The 23,042-nt window shown below is 42.3% G+C and overlaps 1 protein-coding gene across 1 annotated transcript; it reads left to right on the top strand.

Annotated features, from left to right (window-relative positions):
* The first annotated feature begins 630 nt into the window (after positions 1-630).
* On the top strand, positions 631-22,656 carry LOC141206997 (uncharacterized). Its single transcript, XM_073664355.1, has 8 exons — positions 631-998; positions 1,081-1,178; positions 12,914-13,063; positions 13,217-13,396; positions 13,480-13,603; positions 13,687-13,784; positions 13,958-14,048; positions 18,734-22,656. Exons 1-8 carry the CDS (start codon positions 866-868, stop codon positions 21,319-21,321), a joined length of 3,462 nt encoding a protein of 1,153 aa, XP_073520456.1. The 5' UTR covers positions 631-865; the 3' UTR covers positions 21,322-22,656.
* Positions 22,657-23,042: the final 386 nt, after the last annotated feature.

Raw genomic sequence — 23,042 nt, 5'->3', positions numbered from 1 at the left:
GCAGACTAACACCAATTATTACCAGTTGCCTTTCCTGTATGTACTGATCAAGAAGGATTGTAATGGGACCATAGGGACACTCATCTACCATAAACCTTCAAGCACTAATAAACTATTGAAGTGGGATAACCACCACCCCCATCCCCACAAAAAGAGGAAAACCCAGGGACCAAATATTACGGTTGAGAAGGTACTGCTCGAATGTCACAGATTTTAATATACAGGCAATAGACCTGAACACCAGATTAAGGGATGAAGGGTACTCGTGGTACATTTTGGATTCCGCATCATCGTTTGCAGAAAAATGGTCTTATCCATCAGCTTATCTTTTTCTCATTCAGATCTCTAAAATACCGGATCCTCTCAGTGAAAGTCGTCTATATAAGAACATTTTCCTGATTTATCCAGGAAAATGATGGACAAGATGGTGGAGAGGATATTACACCTCACCCTAGAGATCCTCTTCCGGCTTACTGGAGAGGTGAGAGATTCTGATGGCTTCACATTACATCATTCTTATCTATGGGAATAATGGATGGACAGAACTGGAGAGGTGAGGACTCTGGAAATGTCTGTAATGAGATTTATTAATGTGTCTCTCCATAACCAGGATTACACAGTAGTGAAGAAGACCTCTAGTGAGCGCTGTCAGGACCCTGTGTCTGAGGAATGGGGAAGACCCCTGAGCCCAATCACGAGGCCTCCACCTCACCACCTGATACATGAGGACATCAATGACCAGAAGATCCTAGAACTCATCTACAAGATGATTGAGCTGCTGACTGGAGAGGTGACACTGCTGGGAATCATGGGACATTATACAGTAATGCTATGAAGTGATTGGGGGAAATGATGGTATCATTGTATGTGTCAGGTTCCTATAAGATGTCAGGATGTCGCTGTCTATTTCTCCATGGGGGAGTGGGAGTATTTAGAAGGACACAAAGATCTGTACAAGGACGTCATGATGGAGGTTCCCCAGCCCCTCACATCACCAGGTAATAGACAGAACTAAATACACACGGCCTATAATTATCTGTATGTAAAGAATGAATTCAGTCCCTTATGTGTTTCCTCCAGATCTATCCAGTAAGAGGACAACACCAGAGAGATGTCCCCGTCCTCTTCTTCCACAGGACTGTGAACAAGAAGACCCCAATGTTCCTCAGGATCATCAGGTAGATGGAGAGAAGGTGTCATGAGATCTCCCCTATGATGTGTAGATGGCTGTGAAGGTCTTGTGTTCAGTCTTGTTTTATCCACCAGTATTATATGTTTTATACTTGTGTAATGAGATCGGAGGAGATGGCAGGATTAGAGCTGATCATAGATGTGACTTCTCCATCTGTCTGTGACTGTTACAATATTTGTTTCAGGGTGAAGATCTGACCCATATTAACCCCTTAAGGACCAGAGCATTTTCTGTTTTTGCTTTTTCGTTTTTTGCTCCCCTTGTTCCCAGAGCCATAGCGTTTTTATTTTTTGGTCAATATGGCCATGTGAGGGCTTATTTTTTGCGGGACGAGTTGTACTTTTCAACGCCGTTACTAGTTTTACCATAGCATGTACGGGAAAATGTGAAAAAAATTCCAAGTGCGGTAAAATTGCAAAAAAAGTGCAATACCACAGTTGTTTTTTATTTATTTTTTTTACCACGTTCACTGAATGCTAAAACTGACCTGCCCTTCTTATTCTACAGGTCATTATGAGTTCATAGACACCAAAGATGTATAGGTTCTTTTATATTTAAGTGGTGAAAAAAAATTCCAAAATTTGGTAAAAAAAAAAAATAGCGCCATATTCTAAGACCTGTAGCGTCTCCATTTTTCGGGATCTGGGGCTGGGTGAGGGCTTATTTTTTGCGCGCCGGGCTGATGTTTTTATTGATAACATTTTGGGGTAGATCCGATGTTTTGATCGCCCGTTATTGCATTTTATTGCAATGTTGCGGCGACCAAAAAAACGTAATTCTGGCATTTCAAATTTTTTTCTCGTTACGCCGTTTACCGATCGGATTAATTCTTTTTTTATATTGATAGATCGGCCGATTCTGAACCCGGCGATACCAAATATGTCTATGTAGGTTTTTTTTTTATATTTTATTTTGAAAGGGGGGTGATTTAAACTTTTATATTTTTTAAATTTTTTTTATATTTTTAAAAACTTTTTTTTTTTCACTTTTTGCTTGCTTCAATAGTCTCCATAGGAGACTAGAAGCAGCAACTATCCGATCGCCTCTGCTACATACAGGGATCAAGAAATCCCCTGCATATAGCAGAATTGGTCCTGTGTTATGAGCGCCGACCACTAGGTGGCGCTCATAGCGACCAGCTCATGACAACCACAGACGTCTGCTGCAGACCCTGGGTTGTCATGCCCACCCATCGGTGACCCGCGATCACGTGACGGGGTCGCCGATGGGCGGGGCTTAGGACGAACTTCCCGGAAGCGCGCGTTAATCTCCGACAGCGGCATTTGACAGCGGCATTTAACATGTTAACCCCTTAAGCCCCGAGGGTGGTTTGCACGTTAATGACCAGGCCAATTTTTACAATTCTGACCACTGTCACTTTATGAGGTAATTACTCTGCAACGCTTCAACGGATCCCCCAGATTCTGAGATTGTTTTTTCGTGACATATTGTACTTCATGATTGTGAAAAAATTTCTTCGATATCACTTGCGTTTATTTGTGAAAAAAACGGAAATTTGGCGAAAATTTTGAAAATTTTGCAATTTTCAAAATTTGAATTTTTAAGCCCTGAAATCAGAGCGATATGTCACACAAAAGAGTTAATAAATAACATTTCCCACATGTCTACTTTACATCAGCACAATTTTGGAACCAAAATTTTTTTTGTTAGGGAGCTATAAGGGTTAAAAGTTGACCAGCGATTTCTCATTTTTCCAACAAAATTTACAAAACCATTTTTTTAGGGACCACATCACATTTGAAGTCACTTTGAGAGGTCTTTATGACAGAAAATACCAAAAAGTGACGCCATTCTAAAAACTGCACCCCTCAAGGTGCTCAAAACCACATTCAAGAACTTTATTAACCCTTCAGGTGCTTCACAGGAATTTTTTGAATGTGGAAGAAAAAAATGAACATTTGACTTTTTTCACAAAAACGTTACTTTAGACCCAATTTTTTTTATTTTCACAGGGGTAACAAGAAAAAATGGACCCCAAAATTTGTTGTGCAATTTCCCCTGGGCACGCAGATACCCAATATTTGGGGGAAAAACACTGGGCGCACAGCAGGGCTCGGAAGGGAAGGAGCGCCATTTGACTTTTGATTGTAAAATTTGCTTGAATAATTAGCGGACGCCATGTTGTGTTTGGAGAGCCCATGTGTGCCCAAACTTTGGAGCTCCCCCACAAGTGACCCCATTTTGGAAACTAGACCCCCCAAGGCACCTTTCTAGATGCATAGTGAGCACTTGAAACGCCCAGGTGCTTCACAAATTGATTCGTAAAAATGAAAAAGTGAAAAAAAAAACACTTTTTCATTTTTATGAATCAATTTGTGAAGCACCTGGGGTTCCAAATGCTCACTATGAATCTAGTGGTGCCTTGGGGGGTCTAGTTTCCAAAATGGGGTCACTTGTGGGAGAGCTCCAATGTTTGGGCACACAGGGACTCTCCAAATGCAACATGATATCCGCTAGCAAATTGAATGGAAAATCGGCTCAAATTGTTAGCGGACACCACATTGCGTTTGGAGAGCCCCTCTGTGCCCAAACTTTGGAGCTCCGCCACAAGTGACCCCATTTTGGAAACTAGACCCCCCAAGGCACCTTTCTAGATGCATAGTGAGCACTTGGAACCCCCAGGTGCTTCACAAATTGATTCGTAAAAATGAAAAAGTGAAAAAAAAAACACTTTTTCATTTTTATGAATCAATTTGTAAAGCACCTGGGGTTCCAAGTGCTCACTATGAATCTAGATAGGTGCCTTGGGGGGTCTAGTTTCCAAAATGGGGTCACTTGTGGGGGAGCTCCAAAGTTTGGGCACACAGGGGCTCGCCAAACGCAACATGGTGTCCGCTAACAATTTGAGCCGACAATTTGTTAGCGGATATCATGTTGCATTTGGAGAGTCCTTGTGTGCCCAAACATTGGAGCTCCCCCACAAGTGACCCCATTTTGGAAACTAGACCCCCCAAGGCACCTATCTAGATTCATAGTGAGCACTTGGAACCCCAGGTGCTTCACAAATTGATTCATAAAAATGAAAAAGTGTTTTTTTTTTCACTTTTTCATTTTTACGAATCAATTTGTGAAGCACCTGGGGGTTCCAAGTGCTCACTATGCATCTAGATAGGTGCCTTGGGGGGTCTAGTTTACAAAATGGGGTCACTTGTGGGGGAGCTCCAATGTTTGGGCACACAGGGGCTCTCCAAACGCAACATGGCATCCGCTAACAATTTGAGCCGATTTTCCATTCAATTTGTTAGCGGACACCATGTCGCGTTTGGAGAGCCCGTGATGTGCCTAAAAAGTGGAGCTCCCCTACAAGTGTCCCCATTTTGGAAACTATACCCCTCAAGGATTTTATTAAGGTGTATAGTGAACATTTTGAACCCAGAGGTACGGCACAGAATTTGTTTACATTAGGTCATCATATTGAATAAGTTGTCATTATTCTTGAGCGCAAGTGCTCACTACTTGAGTTTGCATCGGGTACTCAGGTATGCACCATGTACAGCGTGTGCTCGAGTGACATGCTCGAGTCCCTGCTCCGCATGTTTCACGGTTATTAGACACCCAAAAAAAAACATGCGGGGATCGCTCATGCATGGCAGGCAATCCCCGTAAAGTTTTTTGGCCGCGAAGCATATGGGGCAGAGACTCGAGCATGTCACTCAAATACCCACGATACTCAATGCATACCAGAGCACCCGATGCAAACTCAAGTAGCGAGCACTTGCTCTTAACACTAGTCGCCATATCGTCATCTTTTTTCCTTACTTTTGAAAAAAATCCCAACCCCAGCCCTAACCCTAGCACAACCCTAACCATAGCGCAACCCTAGCCCTAGCACAACCCTAGCCCTAGCACAACCCTAGCCCCAGCACAACCCTAGCCCCAAACCCAGCCCTAGCCCAATCCTAACCCAAGAGTTTATTTTTGGCGCCGTTCCTTGTGCGGTATAAGTGATTAGACGACTTTATTCTTCGGGTTGGTGTGATTACAGCAATGCCAGAATCATATGGGGTTTTTATGACTGACAGCTGTCACACACTAAAAGACACATTTTTTGTAAAATCTAGTTTTTGCATCGCCATATTTTGAGAGCTATAATTTTTCCAGATTTTGGCAGACAGTCATGTGACGGCTCGTTTTTCGCGGGATGACTTGACGTTGTTATTGGTACCATTTTCAGGCACGTGACATTTTTTGATCGCTTTCTATTCCGATTTTTGGGAGGCAGAATAAACAAAAACCAACAATTCAGGAATTGTTTTTTTTTTTTTTATTATTCTGTTCTGCTTGTGGTAAAATTGATAAGGCAGCTTTATTCTTCGGGTCAGTACGTTTACAGCGGTACCACATTTGTATAATTTTTCTATGTTTTGGCGCTTATACACAAAGCTATTTTATAGAAAAAAATATTTTTTAGCATCGCTTTATTCTGAGAGCTATAACTTTTTTATTTTCGGCTGATGGATCTGTATGGCAGCTTGTTTTTTGCGGGATGAGATGACGTTTTCAGCGGTACCATTTTTATTTATATGCGTCTTTTTGATCGCGTGTTATTCCACTTTTTGTTTGGCGGTATGGTGATAAAGCATTGTTTTTTGCTTCGTTTTTTTTAATTTTTTTTTACCGTGTTCACTGAAGGGGTTAACTAGTGGGACAGTTTTATAGGTCAGGTTGTTCCGGACGCGGCGATACCAAATATGTGTACTTTTATTGTTTTTTTTTTTTTTTTTTTTTATAATAATATTTATTGATGGGTACATTATATTTTTATTTTTGGTGGATTATTTTTTTAATTTTTTTTTTATATTTTTGCAAATGTTTTTTTTTTTTTTCCCAATTTCACACACTTTATACACTTTATTACTTTGTCCCACTCTGGGACTTTCACTTTTTTTTTCTGATCGCCTGCATGGCACAGGAATGGAGCATCATCCCTATGCCATGTAGGCTGTCAGCGGTGCACAATGTGAAGATTGCTTGGAGATGCACTGCGCATGTCCAAGCAATCTTCCTGCTCTCTGGTGACCCGGATGTTGTCATGACGACATCGGGTCGTCATGGCAACACCCGGGAAGCCTTTGCAGACTGCGCTGGAAGCCGGAAGAGGAGGTGAGTATCGCCGATCACCTCCCCTTGCCCCCACAATGCCGCGATCGATTTCGATCGCAGCATAGCGGGGGTTAATGTGCTGGGAGCGGTGCAGGACCGCTCCCTGCACATAGTACCGGGTGTCAGCTGTGACAATCAGCTGACACCCGGCGGCGATCGCTTCCGCACAGCCTGTGTGCTCGCGCGATCGCCATGATGTACTAATACGGGTCTGGGTCTTAAGTCCCAGGGCACAGACGCATATTAGTACGTCAGATGTTGTTAAGGGGTTAACAGCCGCGGGTGGATCGCGATTCCACCCGCGGCTGTTGTGGGCACATGTCAGCTGTAAGAATCAGCTGACATGTGCTCGGTTCAGTGCGGGCTCAGTGCAGCAGCCCTCACTGAACGGGGGGATGCAATTTGTGCGTACTAATACAGCATGGGTTGCAAAGGGGTTAATACTACAGAGACATATGTGAGGGGTGATGAGCGGTGTAAAGAGGAGATTCCTACATATGACTACCCAGGTGAGTAGTAACCACTAAATGCAGAGAAGTCACAGATTCTTCTCAGTCACCGGCTGTGGCTGCTTTATCGGTGGTGTAGTCCGGCTGTATCACAATCGTGTGATGACCATTTTACCACTAGACCACAACATTCTCCTCCGTCCGAAAATGTTCAAATTACTTTGGGAAATTGTGAAAGCCCTTTTCTATAGAACTTACAACCTGGAGGATCCACCTACACCCTGGGATTAGGAGACGCTGACTGTTACCTGCCCAGATCTGTAAACTACAAAGTCAAATGACAGCGTACGTAGAATGTACTGACAAATTAGAAAATCACTTGTTTTTTTTTTGATCAGATACATTTTTATTCATTCAAAGATAGAATAACAAAATACATCTTCAATACAATAATTTCCCATTTTCTTATTATCGAAAAGAACCCCTCACCCACCCCCCCTCCCCTTTTACGGACTACAACAAACCTTTATCATTATATAAAATATTTTCCAATGTCTTATAATCATTACAATGTAATTTAGGATGTAATTTAATCATCGGATTCTTTCCTCCAAAAGCATTAACATTAACACACCTTCCATGGTGCCCATAAGTTGTCACTGAGTTTGGCGTTTTTCCTTTTTAAATAAATTTTTTCCTCCATCCGTACCACATAATCCACCTGCCTTATGTAATCCTGTCTAGAGGGAGGTTCCATTCGCATCCAATATCTAGCTATTACTTTCCTAGCTGCATATAAGAGTCTGGCAATTGCCAATTTTGCGACCTCATTCCCCACAAGTTCCTCTACATATCCCAGCAAGCAAACCACTGGATGTCTAGGAATTATACAGTGACAACACCCTTCAATTAGGCCAACTACTTCAGACCAATAGCTTGCAAGCTTTGGGCAGCTCCACATAACATGTAGTATATCAGCAGTTTCTGACCCACATCTCGGGTATTCCGAATTGTCCCATACCCCTATCCTGAACAAAAAATCGGGTGATCTATATGCTCTATGTACAAGAAGTAGTTGGGACATTCTGGCAGGTTCATTTAGAGACAACCTAGGGATATATTCCAAAATGGATTCCCACCTGTCATCTTCAATGGCACCAACATAAGCTTCCCACCTTTCCCTCGCCAAAACAGGGTATTTCAATAGAAAGGTGTGAAGCAGATCAGCATACACCTTAGATATGACGCCCGCTGTACATCCCCCCCATACAAATATAGTCAATAACAATATCTTTTTGAACAGACAGGTTCCTAATTTTCTTTTGCTTAATAAACGCATGCTTAACCTGTGTATACTGATAGCTGTGTCTGTCTAATAAATGAAATTCCTCTTTCAGCATCTCTAAGGTTTTAATGTTTTGATTATCCATCAGTTGGTAGATGTATTGTATATCCCTTGCCACCCATCCTCTCAGCTCTCCTATTTTATAAAATTCACCTAAGTTTTCGTTATCCCAAATAGGAGTATACATAGACATTCCCACTATGCCTCTAATCCTCTTCACCCTCGTCCACAGTTTATGGACTAGGCCACAGGTCGGGTATGACCTGCCTTTCTTCCCAAAAAATCCCGACTCTAGGCCCACCACCAATGGACTTTTTTTAAGATGAGCTTCCAAAACCGCCAGAATAGTCCCTTTCACCGCCCTGAGCGCCCACCCTCTAGTATGTTGGGACTGTGCTGCCAAAAAGTATATCCATGGGTTTGGTAAGGCGAGACCCCACTCTTCTTTCGGCCTCTGGAGAGTCTCCAGCTTAATTCTGGGTTTTCCTCCACTCCAAACCAGATCCCTAAATATTGAATTAATACGCTGGAACACCGACCGAGGGATCCACACAGGGGAGTTATGTAAAACATATAGCAATTTTGGCATCATCACCATTTTAAGAAGAATGGTGCGTCTCACCACCGAGAGGCGCATTTTGCTCCATGTAGATGCTTTATCTTTTAATTTCCCAATTATTGGGTATACATTCAACTGAAGGTACTCCTTTACTGGTAGTGTTATTGTAATTCCAAGATATTTAAACTCTCGTACTAATCTAAGTTGTGTACGTTCTACGTGTTCAACATCTAAGCCATCCAAAGTATCTATTTCCATAATATGAGATTTATCCCAATTAATTTGTAACCCAGATAACAGACCAAATCTAGTGATGATAGCTATTGCACCATGTAATGATGCCTGAGGGTCCTGTAAGAATAATAAAATATCATCTGCGTACAGCGCTGTCTTCTCCTCAACCATTCCATACCGAAATCCCTTTACCACGTCTGTCTTATTACAGAAGCAAGCATGGCTCGGGGGGCTGTTCCTGGAGGCTGGGGTCTCAGTGGGACTCTATGAGCTCGCTCTACAACAAAGACCTTTGACAGTTTATCAGCTCCAAATTTTTCCAACAGCCAATTCTTAAAAAATTCTGTACGGTTTGATCCTTCTGCTTTTTCCGGGACCCCCACTATCCTGACATTATTATGTCTCGACCTGTTTTCCAAGTCGTCATTTTTAGCAATAACATCAGTTAACAGCTTGTCCTGCTTTTTTTGAGCAGCTTGCACAGATATTATAGTGTCTTCAGCCGTGCTCACTCTTTCCTCCACCTCTCCTGTGTGGACATCGGCTTTCTGCATGGCAGCTTTAATATTAGTAATTTCTGCTTGCACACCAGTAACCTGCTTTGACAGCTTAGTAAGCGTTTGTTTGCAATATGACACCACAGTGAACACATCTTTCAGGCTATGTGCCCACGATGCAGAAATGAAGCAGAAAATTTCTGCATCTCCCTGGCAGAAAAAACGCATGCGGATTGTACATGCGTTTTTCCTGCAGAATACATGCGGAATACATGCGGAATACATGCGGATTCACATGCGTACCACTCCCCCCACACCCTATATATATATATATATATATATATATATATATATATATATATATACAAATACACACACCTCCAACATAAGACGCAAAATTTTGGAGGGAAAAAGTGTGTCTTATAGTCCGAAAAATACGGTAAGTGGATTTCCAGACTTGATTCATAAACAACTAAGGGACTCAATGAGTAAATTTCCTATCCCTGTTTTGTATGAATACAGCCCCATTCTGGATTACATTTTTGGATTTTATACTCTAACCATTGCTACCCAGTTTCCTGTGAATGAGGTTCACATATTGTTGTACTTCATTGAGATATCTGAGCTTCTATATCAGAATTATTTCCACTTATACTATTAAGTAACTAGCAAGTGTGGTGATCCTTGTGTATCTCTAATTATGCAAAAGGGGTCAAATATAACCATTTAGGAATTTACTGTGGGCCACCATTCCATATTTTTTGTAGTGATAAAGTAGATCTACATGCCTATTACATGATGGGAGGATGTGCAATACTTGTTTTTAGTCTCCCATGACGCTGATCTCAGAGAGAGGATTTTTCATTTGGTGGAATGCAATCCAATACCATATGCACTCCGGCATGGAACGTAGACATCTGGGCATGTGACAATGATCCTAGATGCGCTCCAGTGTGGAATGATAACTACGGGCATGCGCAGTCACAGGTACGAGTGGCGCGGCGGCAATCAGTTTATCTGGCGTTTCAGTGTAAAGCATGTCACTTCTGGACATGCACACTAGGGGATGGACATTATCGAACCTCTAGCTCATGAGAAGTAGCGTAGGTGCAGTACATTATTGTAGAAAGACTCCATTCTGTATATCCTGTGACAATTCACCTCTAGGAATGGGAATGGGTCTCCTAGTCTGGGAGGGGTTTTGGATGAATTGGGATATTTATACATGGACACCTGGCTATTAGGCACACTATGCTGAACATCATGAATTAACATCCCTGAATCAAGTCTCCTGATGAACCTGTTGGGGAAATGCTTTGAGGTGGATTATTGAAACATTCTCTGAGTATCATACCCTTTCCTTTATAGATATTGTAGGGGGTTTACTCACTTGGATGCGACGGGAGGATAACATGAGGCATATTCCTTGAAAAGTATCATGTGGGTTTATTGCTTCATAAACCCAGAAGCCAAACAGAAAAGCAAATAGCCTTTAGATCAGGCAAACAAAGTAAATGTCCTTAGCAGGTCTCTGCTCAGTCAGGCCTGTGTGGCACACAAGCTGGGGTAGTGTCCAGTGTCCTGGTTTGGTCTGAAGACAAACATACACAGGAGGCCTTCTCCCTCCAAACACACAGACCATGTGCCAAACAACAGCCTTCATTTTATAGGCTGTTAACCACACCCAGAGGTGAGGTATGTGGGTAGCTGGACCTGCCCATTCTCTCCTAGCTACCCGTAACCCGGCTCCCAGGTGCACCAAACAATCCTCTTAGTGCTTATGTGCCCTAGAGAAACAATCCGGGTTACATCACAGAGACCATCCATCTCTGTGACACATACCTCCCATCGACTACGCAACCATTAGCCCCCTTACAATGCCTTGATACATATCTGGTTTTATGATTACCCCACGGCTGATTAAAGGGAATCTATCGCCCCCTGGGACTTATCTGACCTCTAATATTGGCATGCAGGTGATATAAATGTGAATCTATATATCTATGCCTCATGTTAGAGGTCTGTTTGCTGTGAAATGGCTTTTTATTATTCAGTGAAGATTCCAATGCTTGCTGGCTGGGGGAAGGGAAGAAATCCCCACCTACTGTGTTAATTAAAATATTTCCCACCTCCCCTGCACATCACAGTGCCCTGTGACGTGCAGTCACCATGTCCAGATCCCGCGACTGCGTGCTTTTTACGGTAGTGATGAACTTGTACTGTGTACTATGCAGTTATAGTACTGAAGGGATCTTGAGCCCAGGCGCCGGGAAGTTGCCGTGATTCGCCAGTGCACAAGATCCCTGCATATGACTGCATAATACACAGTACAACTGCGCCTTCCGTAAAAAGTGAAGTGCGCGGGACCTGGACATGGTGACTGCACGTCACAGGGCATTTCTTCCTGTCCACCGGCCCGCAAGCATCGGAATCTTCACTGAATAAAAAGCCTTTTCACAGCAAACAGACCTCTAATATGAGGCATACAGGTAAGCATATATTCACATTTCTATCACCTGTATGCCCATATTAGAGGTTAGATAAGTCCCAGCGAGTGACAGATTCCCTTTAATCAGCTATGGGGTAGTCGGTGGAGTGGATTCCCTTTAATAAATACTTACTTAGCCCCATTCTTGGTGCAGATACTAATGAATCCAGGACCTACGATATTTTTACCATATGATAGTTGGATAGTTAGGGGTGTATCATCCATAGCAGCAGCCCACAGGGCCACTATGGTGCCCGTGAAAAAACACAGATTTTAAGCTTGGTTTAAGTTGGTATCCATGCAGCACATAGGCGCATGTTTACTATGGCCATAAATCAGAAAAAAATTATAAAGAAAAATGATCATAAACCATGCTGTAAATAAATAAATAAAAAGCCAAAGTACATTTAAATAAAATAGGGTTCTTAGCAACACTGTTTTGGATCAAAAATAGCATGAAAGCTATCCCACCATGGCAAGGTGAACTCCTTCGGGATAGTCCTACTCTGTATAATATTAAAAACCTTACCATGTGTGAAAGCCTCAAACTTCTGTGTGTGAATCAGACATGAGATCTAACGTGATAGAAGATTACAGTCCGGGGAAGACGGGAAACATTCATATAGACGACCGGTGGAGATGTAGTCAGTGAAGCACTCTAGCCAAATATGTTTCTAGAGCCGTAGTAGAAGATGAAGATGTCGTCCTATTCATGAAGTAGTTATTTCTCATGTCACATGAAAATATCTCCTGCAGTATTGCTAATGCCGATTCCAGTGTCAGTAAATGAGACGAGAATTAGCTTTATGGAAGATAAGTCTTTGAGAAACGTGTTCAGCTGCAGACTCCAAGGAAGAAACTTCTTGTTGTCTGTGGCCTAAAATATATAGGTTTTATTAGTAGATGTAAAGAAGAAAACTAAATACTGTAATATATCTCCTCATATGTTTCCCCTTATTATATCCAGTAATTGTATTATTACACAGGATTTTTATGTTACATAGGCTCATCATCTTCTCATTCAGGTCCCTACAATATCGGATCCTCTCAGTGAAGATCTTCTATTTAAGAGAATTTTCCTTATGGACCCATCAAAGATGGATATGGACAGAGACAAGATGGCAGAGAAGATATTACGCCTCACCCTAGAGATCCTCTTCCGGCTTACTGGAGAGGTGAGAGATTCTGATGGCGTCACATTACATCATTCTGATGGCGTCACATTACATCATTCTTATCTATGGGAATAACAGATGGACAGAACTGGAGAGGTGAGGACTCTGGAAATGTCTGGAGGGAGATTTATTAATGTGTCTCTCCATAACCAGGATTACACAGTAGTGAAGAAAACCTCTAGTGAGCGCTGTCAGGACCCTGTTTCTGAGGGATGGGAAAGACCCCAGAGCCCAATCACCGGGCCTCCATCTCACCCCCTGATACATGAGAAGATCAATGACCAGAAGATCCTAGAACTCACCTACAAGATGATTGAGCTGCTGACTGGAGAGGTGACACTGCTGGGAATACTGGGACATTATACAGTAACACTATGAAAGGATCGGGGAGATGACCTTATCATTGTATGTGTCAGGTTCCTATAAGATGTCAAGATGTCGCTGTCTATTTCTCCATGGAGGAGTGGGAGTATTTAGAAGGACATAAAGATTTGTACAAAGACGTCATGATGGAGGTTCCCCAGCCCCTCACATCACCAAGTAATAGACAGGACTAAATACACACGGCCTATAATTATCTGTATGTAAAGAATGAATTCAGTCCCTGCATGTGTTTCCTCCAGATCTATCCAGTAAGAGGGCAACACCAGACAGATGTTCCCATCCTCTTCTTCAACATCACTGTAAACAAGAAGATCCCAATGCTCCTCAGGATCATCAGGTAGATGGAGAGGTATCATGAGATCTCCCCTATGATGTGTAGATGGCTGTGAAGGTCTTGTGTTCAGTATGTGTTTTATACTTGTGTAATGAGAACGGTGGAGATGGCAGGATTAGAGCTGCTCATAGATGTGATTTCTCATCTGTTTGTGACTTTTACAATATTTGTTTCAGGGTGAAGATCTGACCCATATTAATACTACAGAGGCTTATCTGAGGGGTGATGAGTGGTGTAAAGAGGAGATTCCTACTTTTGACCACCCAGGTGAGTAGTAACCACTAGTGATGAGCGAGGGTATTCGTTACTATTTGCTATTCGCACGGATAGTACGGTATTCGGGTTACTTGTTATATTGCGAGTATTTGTGTACTCGCCTCGCTATATTCGGATGTCCCGCCCTGCAGTTTTGGCGCCTTCTTTGCAGCCACTTAACATTCTGGGCTTCTTAACTAATCACAGTAATGCCGCAGACATCTTGGTTGTGGCATTACTGTGATTGGCTGGCCGCCCAGCATCATAGGGTCTATTTAAGCCCTGCCGCCGCCATTTTGTGCACATTGCATCTGGAGCCTGCGTTGTAATAGCCTACGGAGAGATCGCTGGGCTGCTAGGGAGAGTGTTTAGGCCTCTTGATAAAACAAACGCCCTTTAAGGGCTACCTGCCGTGTATACTATAGTTCTGTGTTTAAAGGAGCCGCTCACTAGCTCCATAATACCACCAAAAATAGCTAGTAGGGAGGGAATTAGGTAGTGTTCTTCCAGTGTCCATCTTAAAACAGCTCTTTTCAGAGGCAAAGCAATATTTTTCCAGCACACACAGAAGTAGCATTTTGTGCTGCCTTTTTTTTTTAGCACCAGTCTATTTTCCCTGCTGTTTTAGGGGTCAGAGTCTGGCTTCTGCTGTCCACATTAGTCCTCTTAAAAAGGCGTTTGGTGCCCTACGCAAAGCAGTAGTCCAAACATTTCCTACAACCTGCTACAAAAGCACGCACCAGCCCATTTTAACCGCTATTTTGGGGTGTCAGCCTGCCTTCTGTCTATATTAGTCCACTTAAAAAATCTTTGAGTGCCCTACACAAAGCAGTAGTCCATACATTTCCTACTGCCTCCTACAATGCACGCACCAGGCCATTTTAACCACTATTTTGGAAGTCACCATCCCAAGGGCCACCAATCACAAATAGTAGTTAGGCTGGAGTAGGAATACTGTCCTGGTTTGTCCACTGCACAATTTGCATAGGTTTTGTAAAAATTAGCCCTATGGGCTGAGTCATGGTTGACTCACTATTTTGGCTGTGCCTGTGACAGCTACTTTAGCTTGTGCCATCAACATCTGAAAATCTGTCAACAAAACCAAAAATGCCAAAAAAAACTGTTGTTAAGGGACGTGGACGTGGTCTGTGTCAGGTCAGAAGAAGCTTTATGCATCCACTATGTTCCTGGAAAAAGTTCCCAGTCTGGAACGTAAACGTGTGTGGAAGCCAGAAGAGCGAGAGCAGATTCTGTCTTGGATAGCAGGCAAGGCCTCTACGCATTTGTCAAGCAGCACCAAAACTTCCACGACCACACAGTCTACTGTGGATACACAGAAGGCTGGCCCTTCCAATCCTGAAGCTGGTTCTCCTTCCTCCCGCCATTATCAGTCACAGAAGACATATGACCCCAAGCTTGGCCACTCCGAGGACCTGTTTGGTACTTATCCTATGGTTGGCTCTGGCCTATTACCGTGCAGCATTGAAGAGGGACAAGAGGAGGTGGCGTGTGTTGATGCTCAAGTATTTGAGGACCTACGACCAGAAGAAAGCCACTTGGGGGAACGTCATTTTTTGTCTCCAGAGGTGGAGGCTGATGATGATGAGACACAGTTGCCATAAGGTCAGCCTACAATATCAACTGGGAAGGAGGATGAAATAGAAGATGAGGTGGTCGATGATGAGTCCACTGATCCGACCAGGACCGTTGGCACGCATAGCCATGACAGCAACTGTAGGCTGACCTGAGGGTCGTAGTCCACACTCACTGCTACCTTCTAGTACTCCATGTCTCTTGGCCATTTTCTTTGTAGTCTCTGCACTTAAATTAGTTAAATAATAGTGAGGGCCCTACAATATGAATAAGTGAGGGCACTCTCAAATGTACACAAGAGGAACCTCCAAAATTTCTAGAGGAGGGCACTTCAAAATGTATGTTACAGGGCCACACGAGGGCTCTCACAAAACTCCGCTTTCCTGCTTACTGCAGACCCTCTGAACATTTGAATTAAGGGCCGCAGTATCACATGGTGGTGGAGGAGGAGGAGGTCAAGCCCAACGCTACAATGGGCACATTGTAAACTGCTATTGAATGTCTATTCCACTATCTGAGTGTAAGTGATGGAGGGACCGCCCAAATGTCTAAGTAACAGCTGTCCCTCCAAAACGCATGTTACAGAGCCACCTGAGGCCTCTCAGGTCAAAGATCAACATACCTACTGGTACTTTCTAACTGTGCTTGTAAAGTGCTGGGGAATAGCGAACTAAAAATGATGTATGACGGAGGGACCTACAAAATGTATAAGTCAGGACCCTCCCAATTGTAAAAAGCGAAAAAAGCCACAGCAGTATGTGTGAAAAAAGGCTAAAAGGGGTATTTTTTGGTTTCTTTGGTTTATTTAACCTTATATACAAGTGATTGTGCAGGAAAATCTGTTTCTTAACCCTTTTGACCTGTTAAATGCAATTTAGGTTAGGTTTGGTAGTTGTTCTTGTGTGTCTGTAAAAGTGGCGTAATACTGCGACAAACTTTTTCCCAGAAACCATATGTGAGTCAGAAATGCATGCAGGCTCATTCTCCATGCTCTTCCCATTCTGTTACATCACTTTCCCATCCATCAGCCTTTTCCTCAGGCCCCTCAGGCACTATCTTTATGTGGGTTTGTTGCACCCTGGTAGTGCATTTAGTTATGAAGATCTGGGCAGGTAAACTCTGCTGCCCTATTTTGCTGTGTTTTAGCTTCCGGCAATATGCTTCCAGCTTTAGTAGGGTGTGGTGCTTTCCAGTTGGCTGAAGCAGGGAGCAGATTACTCCAGCTGGACAGCACACACCCATACTGCCAGACTGGATGGTACTACAGGTCCCAGGCACCCTAATCTTAGTGGCTGGACAGAGCCTGCGCCACCCAGAGCTTCTGGTTCTGACATCTCCTCCATCACCAGCGCCGCCTGCAGAATGAATAAGGCGGCTCCTGGTGAGAGAAGCAGACGTCACAGGAGCAGATCCCAGAGGAGATGGGACCCACCATTTACAGAAGCCCTAATGTGACCAAATTGCAGAAAACCAGAACAGTAGAAATCCCCATAAAGTGACACCATTTTGGAAATTATAACCCTCAGTGAAATAATCTATAGGAGTAGTGACTATTTTGACTCCACAGTGTTTTTCTGGAAATTAGCACGCAGTGGATGATGGAGAGTGAAAATTACTAATATATAATTTCATTACCCAACACATAGTGCCCAGATTGTGCTCCAGGAGACACACACCATCAATTAAGTGGGTTCTTCTCACTATAGTAATGCCAAATACATGGATGCTGAATGTGGTTTGGGCGCACTGCAAGGCTCAGAAGTGAGGGGGAGATCTGACTTTGGGAGAGCGGATATTGCTGGATTGGTTTATGGAAGCCATGTTGCTTTTCAAGAGTCTTTGAGCCACTAATAATGTGGAAACCTCTGTTTTTCCACTGACAGATGATGGACTTGAGTGGGGACTTGTTTTTTGTGAGATGAGTAGAAGTTTTTATTGGTATTTTATTCACCTACATAACATTGTTTTGTGGCTTTTTATTCCATATTAGGGAGGCAGAATGAACAAACAGTTGAACACTACGCTCTACTGGTTCATCCTATGAGGTTTTCTATTAGACTGTGAACTGTCATTGTCTTGGTGAATAATGACGGCTAACATAGGGCAAAATAAAAAAAAATCACAGAAAAAGATAGCCTTACTAACACAAATCATATAACAAATGCACTAGCAGGATGCCACAGACCCCCATGATAAAGGTGGGGGCAGGGCAGGTGCAAAATACTTATGGAGCAACCACTCACAAACCTACAAAATTCATGGAGAGGATGGTTGCCTAGTATTAAAGATGCACACAGATGAAGCTTGCATAGGACGCCAGTCACACAGGCAGGTTTGATGCACAGTGTCTGGCTTAGCCTATATGCAAATTGCCTCTTCAGAGAAAAAGAGGACTTGAACTCTATAGCGCCACCTATTGGAAGCAGCAATCCTTCAAGTCACAATCAATCCTTTAACAAGTCATGCAATATGACTTAGGATAAAATCCAAATCAGAATCTCAATTTGCAGACACGGTGTTTCAGGCTGTTGGCCCTCGTCAGTGCAAAGTATGAGAACTGATTTGGATGGATGAGAGGCTCTGGACTGAGGTCTAAGGGGTAATGTTTCTCCTTGTGGAGAGTGACTTACCAGCTCTGGCTCGTCAAGGTAAGGAGGCTTATTCGCCGTGCAATGCTCTTCTGGGAAATTTAATATGCAAATTGCCTCTTCAGAGAAAAAGAGGACTTGAACTCTATAGCGCCACCTACTGGTAGCACCAATCCTACAAGTCACAATCAACCTTTTAACGAGTCGTGCAATATGAATATCAATTTGCAGACCTGGTGTTTCGGGCTGTTGGCCCTCGTCAGTGCAAAGTATGAGAACTGATTTGGCTAGGTGAGAGGCTCTGGACTGAGGTCTAAGGGGTAACGTTTGTCCTTGTGGAGAGTGACTAGTGATGTTGCCCATACTATTAGATCAGGAGGGCTGCCTAGCACTATATAAGTGCACCCCAGATAAACAGACACCCCAGTACACCCAAGCAACACTAAAATGCTAATGCATTTGTTATCTGATTTGGTGTTAGTAAGGTTGATTGTTTCTTGGTTTTATTCTTGACAGATGACTGTACCAGGAGATCAGAGGAACAGCTGACATCTTCAATTTTTAAATCAGATGATCTTGAGATCCCACAGGATACAATTGAAATGAATGCCATTACTCCAGATATCCCATCATCCCTTCACAGCAAAGATCTGTCATCTGATCCTATGAAACAGGTCCTGTCTTCTGATTCATTACCGACTACTAAGGAAAATAAAAGTCACAAAATAATCATTAAAAAACAAATTGCTCCTAAAGCAAAGAAGCCATTTTCATGTTCAGAATATGGAAATAGTTTTTCCCTTGAAAAGTCTTTTGTTAAACATCAAAACATTCGCAAAGCAGAGAATAGATTTCTTTGTTTCAAATTTGGGAAATGTTTTAACCAGAAATCAAATCTTGTTAATCACCAGAGAAGTCACAAGCAGAAGAAGCCATTTTCTTGTTCAGAATGTGGAAAATGTTTCACAGATAATTCAAGTTTAATCAGACATCAGAGAACTCACATAGGGGAGAAGCCTTTTTCTTGCTCAGAATGTGGGAAATGTTTTAAACAGAAAGTGCATCTTGATATCCACCAGACAACCCACACAGGAGAGAAGCCATTTTTCTGTTCAGAATGTGGAAAATGTTTTACAGATAATTCAAGTTTTATCAGACATCAGATGACTCACACAGGGGAGAAGCATTTTTCCTGTTCAGAATGTGGAAAATGTTTTATCCAGAAATCAGCTTTGGTTAATCATCAGAGAACTCACACAGGAGAGAAGCCTTTTTCTTGTTCAGAATGTGTAAAATGTTTTAGCCATAAATCAGATTTGGTCAATCACCAGAGAACTCACACAGGGGAGAAGCCTTTTTCCTGTTCAGAATGTGGGAAATGTTTTAAACAGAAATCATATTTGGTTAATCACCAGAGAACTCACACAGGGGAGAAGCCTTTTTCCTGTTCAGAATGTGGGAAATGTTTTAACCAGAAAACAAATCTTGTTAATCACCAGAGAAGTCACACAGGGGAGAAGCCTTTTTCTTGTTCAGAATGTGGGAAATGTTTTAAACAGAAATCAGATTTGGTTAATCACCAGAGAACTCACACAGGGGAGAAGCCTTTTTCCTGTTCAGAATGTGGGAAATGTTTTAACCTGAAAATAAATCTTGTTAATCACCAGAGAAGTCATACAGGGGAGAAGCCTTTTTCTTGTTCAGAATGTGGGAAATGTTTTACAAATAAATCAAGTTTAATCAGACATCAGAGAACTCACACAGAGGAGAAGCTTTTTTCCTGTTCAGAATGTGGGAAATGTTTTAAACAGAAATCAGATTTGGTTAATCACCAGAGAAGTCACACAGGGGAGAAGCCTTTTTCCTGTTCAGAATGTGGGAAATGTTTTAACCTGAAAATAAATCTTGTTAATCACCAGAGAAGTCACACAGGGGAGAAGCCTTTTTCTTGTTCAGAATGTGGGAAATGTTTTACAAATAAATCAAGTTTAATCAGACATCAGAGAACTCACACAGGGGAGAAGCCTTTTTCCTGTTCAGAATGTGGGAAATGTTTTAAACAGAAATCAGATTTGCTTAACCACCAGAGAACTCACACAGGGGAGAAGCCTTTTTCCTGTTCAGAATGTGGGAAATGTTTTAACCTGAAAATAAATCTTGTTAATCACCAGAGAAGTCACACAGGGGAGAAGCCTTTTTATTGTTCAGAATGTGGGAAATGTTTTACAAATAAATCAAGTTTAATCAGACATCAGAGAACTCACACAGGGGAGAAGCCTTTTTCTTGCTCAGAATGTGTGAAATGTTTTAAACAGAAAGTGCATCTTGATAACCACCAGAGAACCCACACAGGGGAGAAGCCATTTTCTTGTTCAGAATGTTTGAAATGTTTTAAACAGAAAACAGATTTGGTTAACCACCAGAGAACTCACACAGGGGAGAAGCCTTTTTCCTGTTCAGAATGTGGGAAATGTTTTAAACAGAAATCAGATTTGGTTAACCACCAGAGATCTCACACAGGGGAGAAGCCTTTTTCCTGTTCGGAATGTGGGAAATGTTTTAACCAGAAAAGAAATATAGTTAATCACCAGAGAACTCACACAGGGGAGAAGCCTTTTTCCTGTTCAGAATGTGGGAAATGTTTTAAACAGAAATCAGATTTGGTTAACCACCAGAGATCTCACACAGGAGAGAAGCCTATTTCTTGTTCAGAATGTGGGAAATGTTTTACAAATAAATCAAGTTTAATCAGACATCAGAGAACTCACACAGGGGAGAAGCCTTTTTCTTGCTCAGAATGTGGGAAATGTTTTAAACAGAAAGTGCACCTTGATAACCACCAAACAACCCACACAGGAGAGAAGCCATTTTCTTGTTCAGAATGTGGGAAATGTTTTAACCGGAAATCAGATGTTGTTATACACCAGAGAACTCACACAGTGGAGAAGCCTTTTTCCTGTTCAGAATGTGGAAAATATTTTGGCCAGAAATCAGATTTGGTTAAGCACCAGAGAACTCACAATCACACAATCCTGCTCCCAATCAACGCCGCCTTTGGACGTATTGAACATCAACAGGAAGGCCATAGCCTGGAAATAGCATAGAGAGAACGCACACACTGAGAGCACTCTCTTCAGACTGTGTTCCTGGGTAATTCTAAGCAATTTACAGCCTCAAGCATGATGTCCGATATGCCAAAGAAAGAAGAGATCAGAGGTTAATCTGAGGTCCTCCACCTCTGTCAGCATGTCTGGTATGCAGTGTTTCTTATGGAAGGTCTTATCTTCCTGCTCCCGAGCTATTACTGCCTCACCTCAGTGTGGAAAAAGAAACAGTCTTAACCCTCATGATGACAGACAGCTCAGGTCTGTAAGTACTGCACCAACTTCTCTCTTAATGTAGGCCTCACAAGAAAACGGCTCCACAAATCTCCCTGTACTCTCACCAAAGCCCCCATGCTGAGCAGTGCTTGCTTCACAGGGACATTTACCCCCCAGCCACAGGTTATTCTGATATGGGGAACAACATAACTTATTTGTATATCAGATTGCGTCTATCCCTACTAAAGAAGATATGGAGCAATATATTCAGAGGCTGGAGACCACATACAATACTGAAATACGTCCCCTCACTTCTATCCTGTCACAGCTTACTGACAAGGTACAGAGATTATTGGCTGATGTCGTACAAGTCGTGGGCCATCAAAATGCTCATAAACAAGAACTGGATCTTCACAGCCAGCAAATAAACAAGTTGTTTAATTTGATTTATGACCAAGAAAATCACAATAATATCTGGATAATGGGTATACCTGAAAGCATCAATGCACAAGCGATTATGCCAACACTATGGACATTATTTAATAATATCCTTGGTGACTCTATTGACAAGGAGCTGGAGATCGCCAGAGCGCACCGTACATTAGGCAATCATGGTCCAGATCCTGAGCGTCCAAGGGACAGTATCTGTCACATACATTTTTTTCAATGTAAAAGAGGCCGTTGTGAGGAAAGCAGAGGAGTTGGGTCCTGGTGATTTCAATGAAAAACGCATACAATTGCTCATAGATCTATCCTGAATGACACTTGCTAAAAGAAGTGTATTGAAAGCACTACTTGATGCTCTATGGAAAAATGGCCTGCTGTACTCCTGTGGTACCCTTTCCAGCTGCAAGTCCGAAAAAATGGAACATTGTATACTTTGAAAGACTGTGATGTCCTGGACATTCCCAGAATCCATATATCTGATTGGCCACCTGCTCCACCATTGCCACAGAGAGTTCCAGCACGTCACAGAAGGCGTTCAATGGATCAGGAACTTTATGGTGATGCAGCCAGATGGGAAAGGAACCTGCCAATCATATGAGCTCCTGAAATGAATCTTGTCTTCCCTGATGAGAGACAGTTTGCAGATGCTTACTTATTTCTTTAAGCATATAATTAGATATATCTAAATAGAGCATTAGGTGCCACTCTTCCACTATATAGAATGTCTCTGTTCATATCTTAGAATGACATTTAAGTTGACTTCACATTATATTACTGTAATAGTATTACTTTGCTCGCTATATATTCCATGGTTCCACCTAATAGGAATCCTAGAACTGAAAGTTTGACTTGCGCCTGTAAAGACAACCCCCAGTTAGGGACTTGCATTGGGATCTGCTTGTTTCACAATTTCCTACTGTTTTGATATATTCATAATCTATACTTCTTAGACACTGAGAGGTAGACATTACTATCTACCGTCTATACTTCCTCTTTGCTCTTAAATTTTTCTCTCCTCCCCTCCCCCTATTTTTCATATAATAAGGCACTGCTTAAAA

Source organism: Phyllobates terribilis, unplaced genomic scaffold, assembly GCF_046119375.1.
Source record: "Phyllobates terribilis strain yellow unplaced genomic scaffold, ASM4611937v1 Scaffold_156__1_contigs__length_4398808, whole genome shotgun sequence".
Classification (NCBI taxonomy): Eukaryota; Metazoa; Chordata; class Amphibia; order Anura; family Dendrobatidae; genus Phyllobates; species Phyllobates terribilis.
This window is presented reverse-complemented; position numbering and strand designations above follow the sequence as displayed.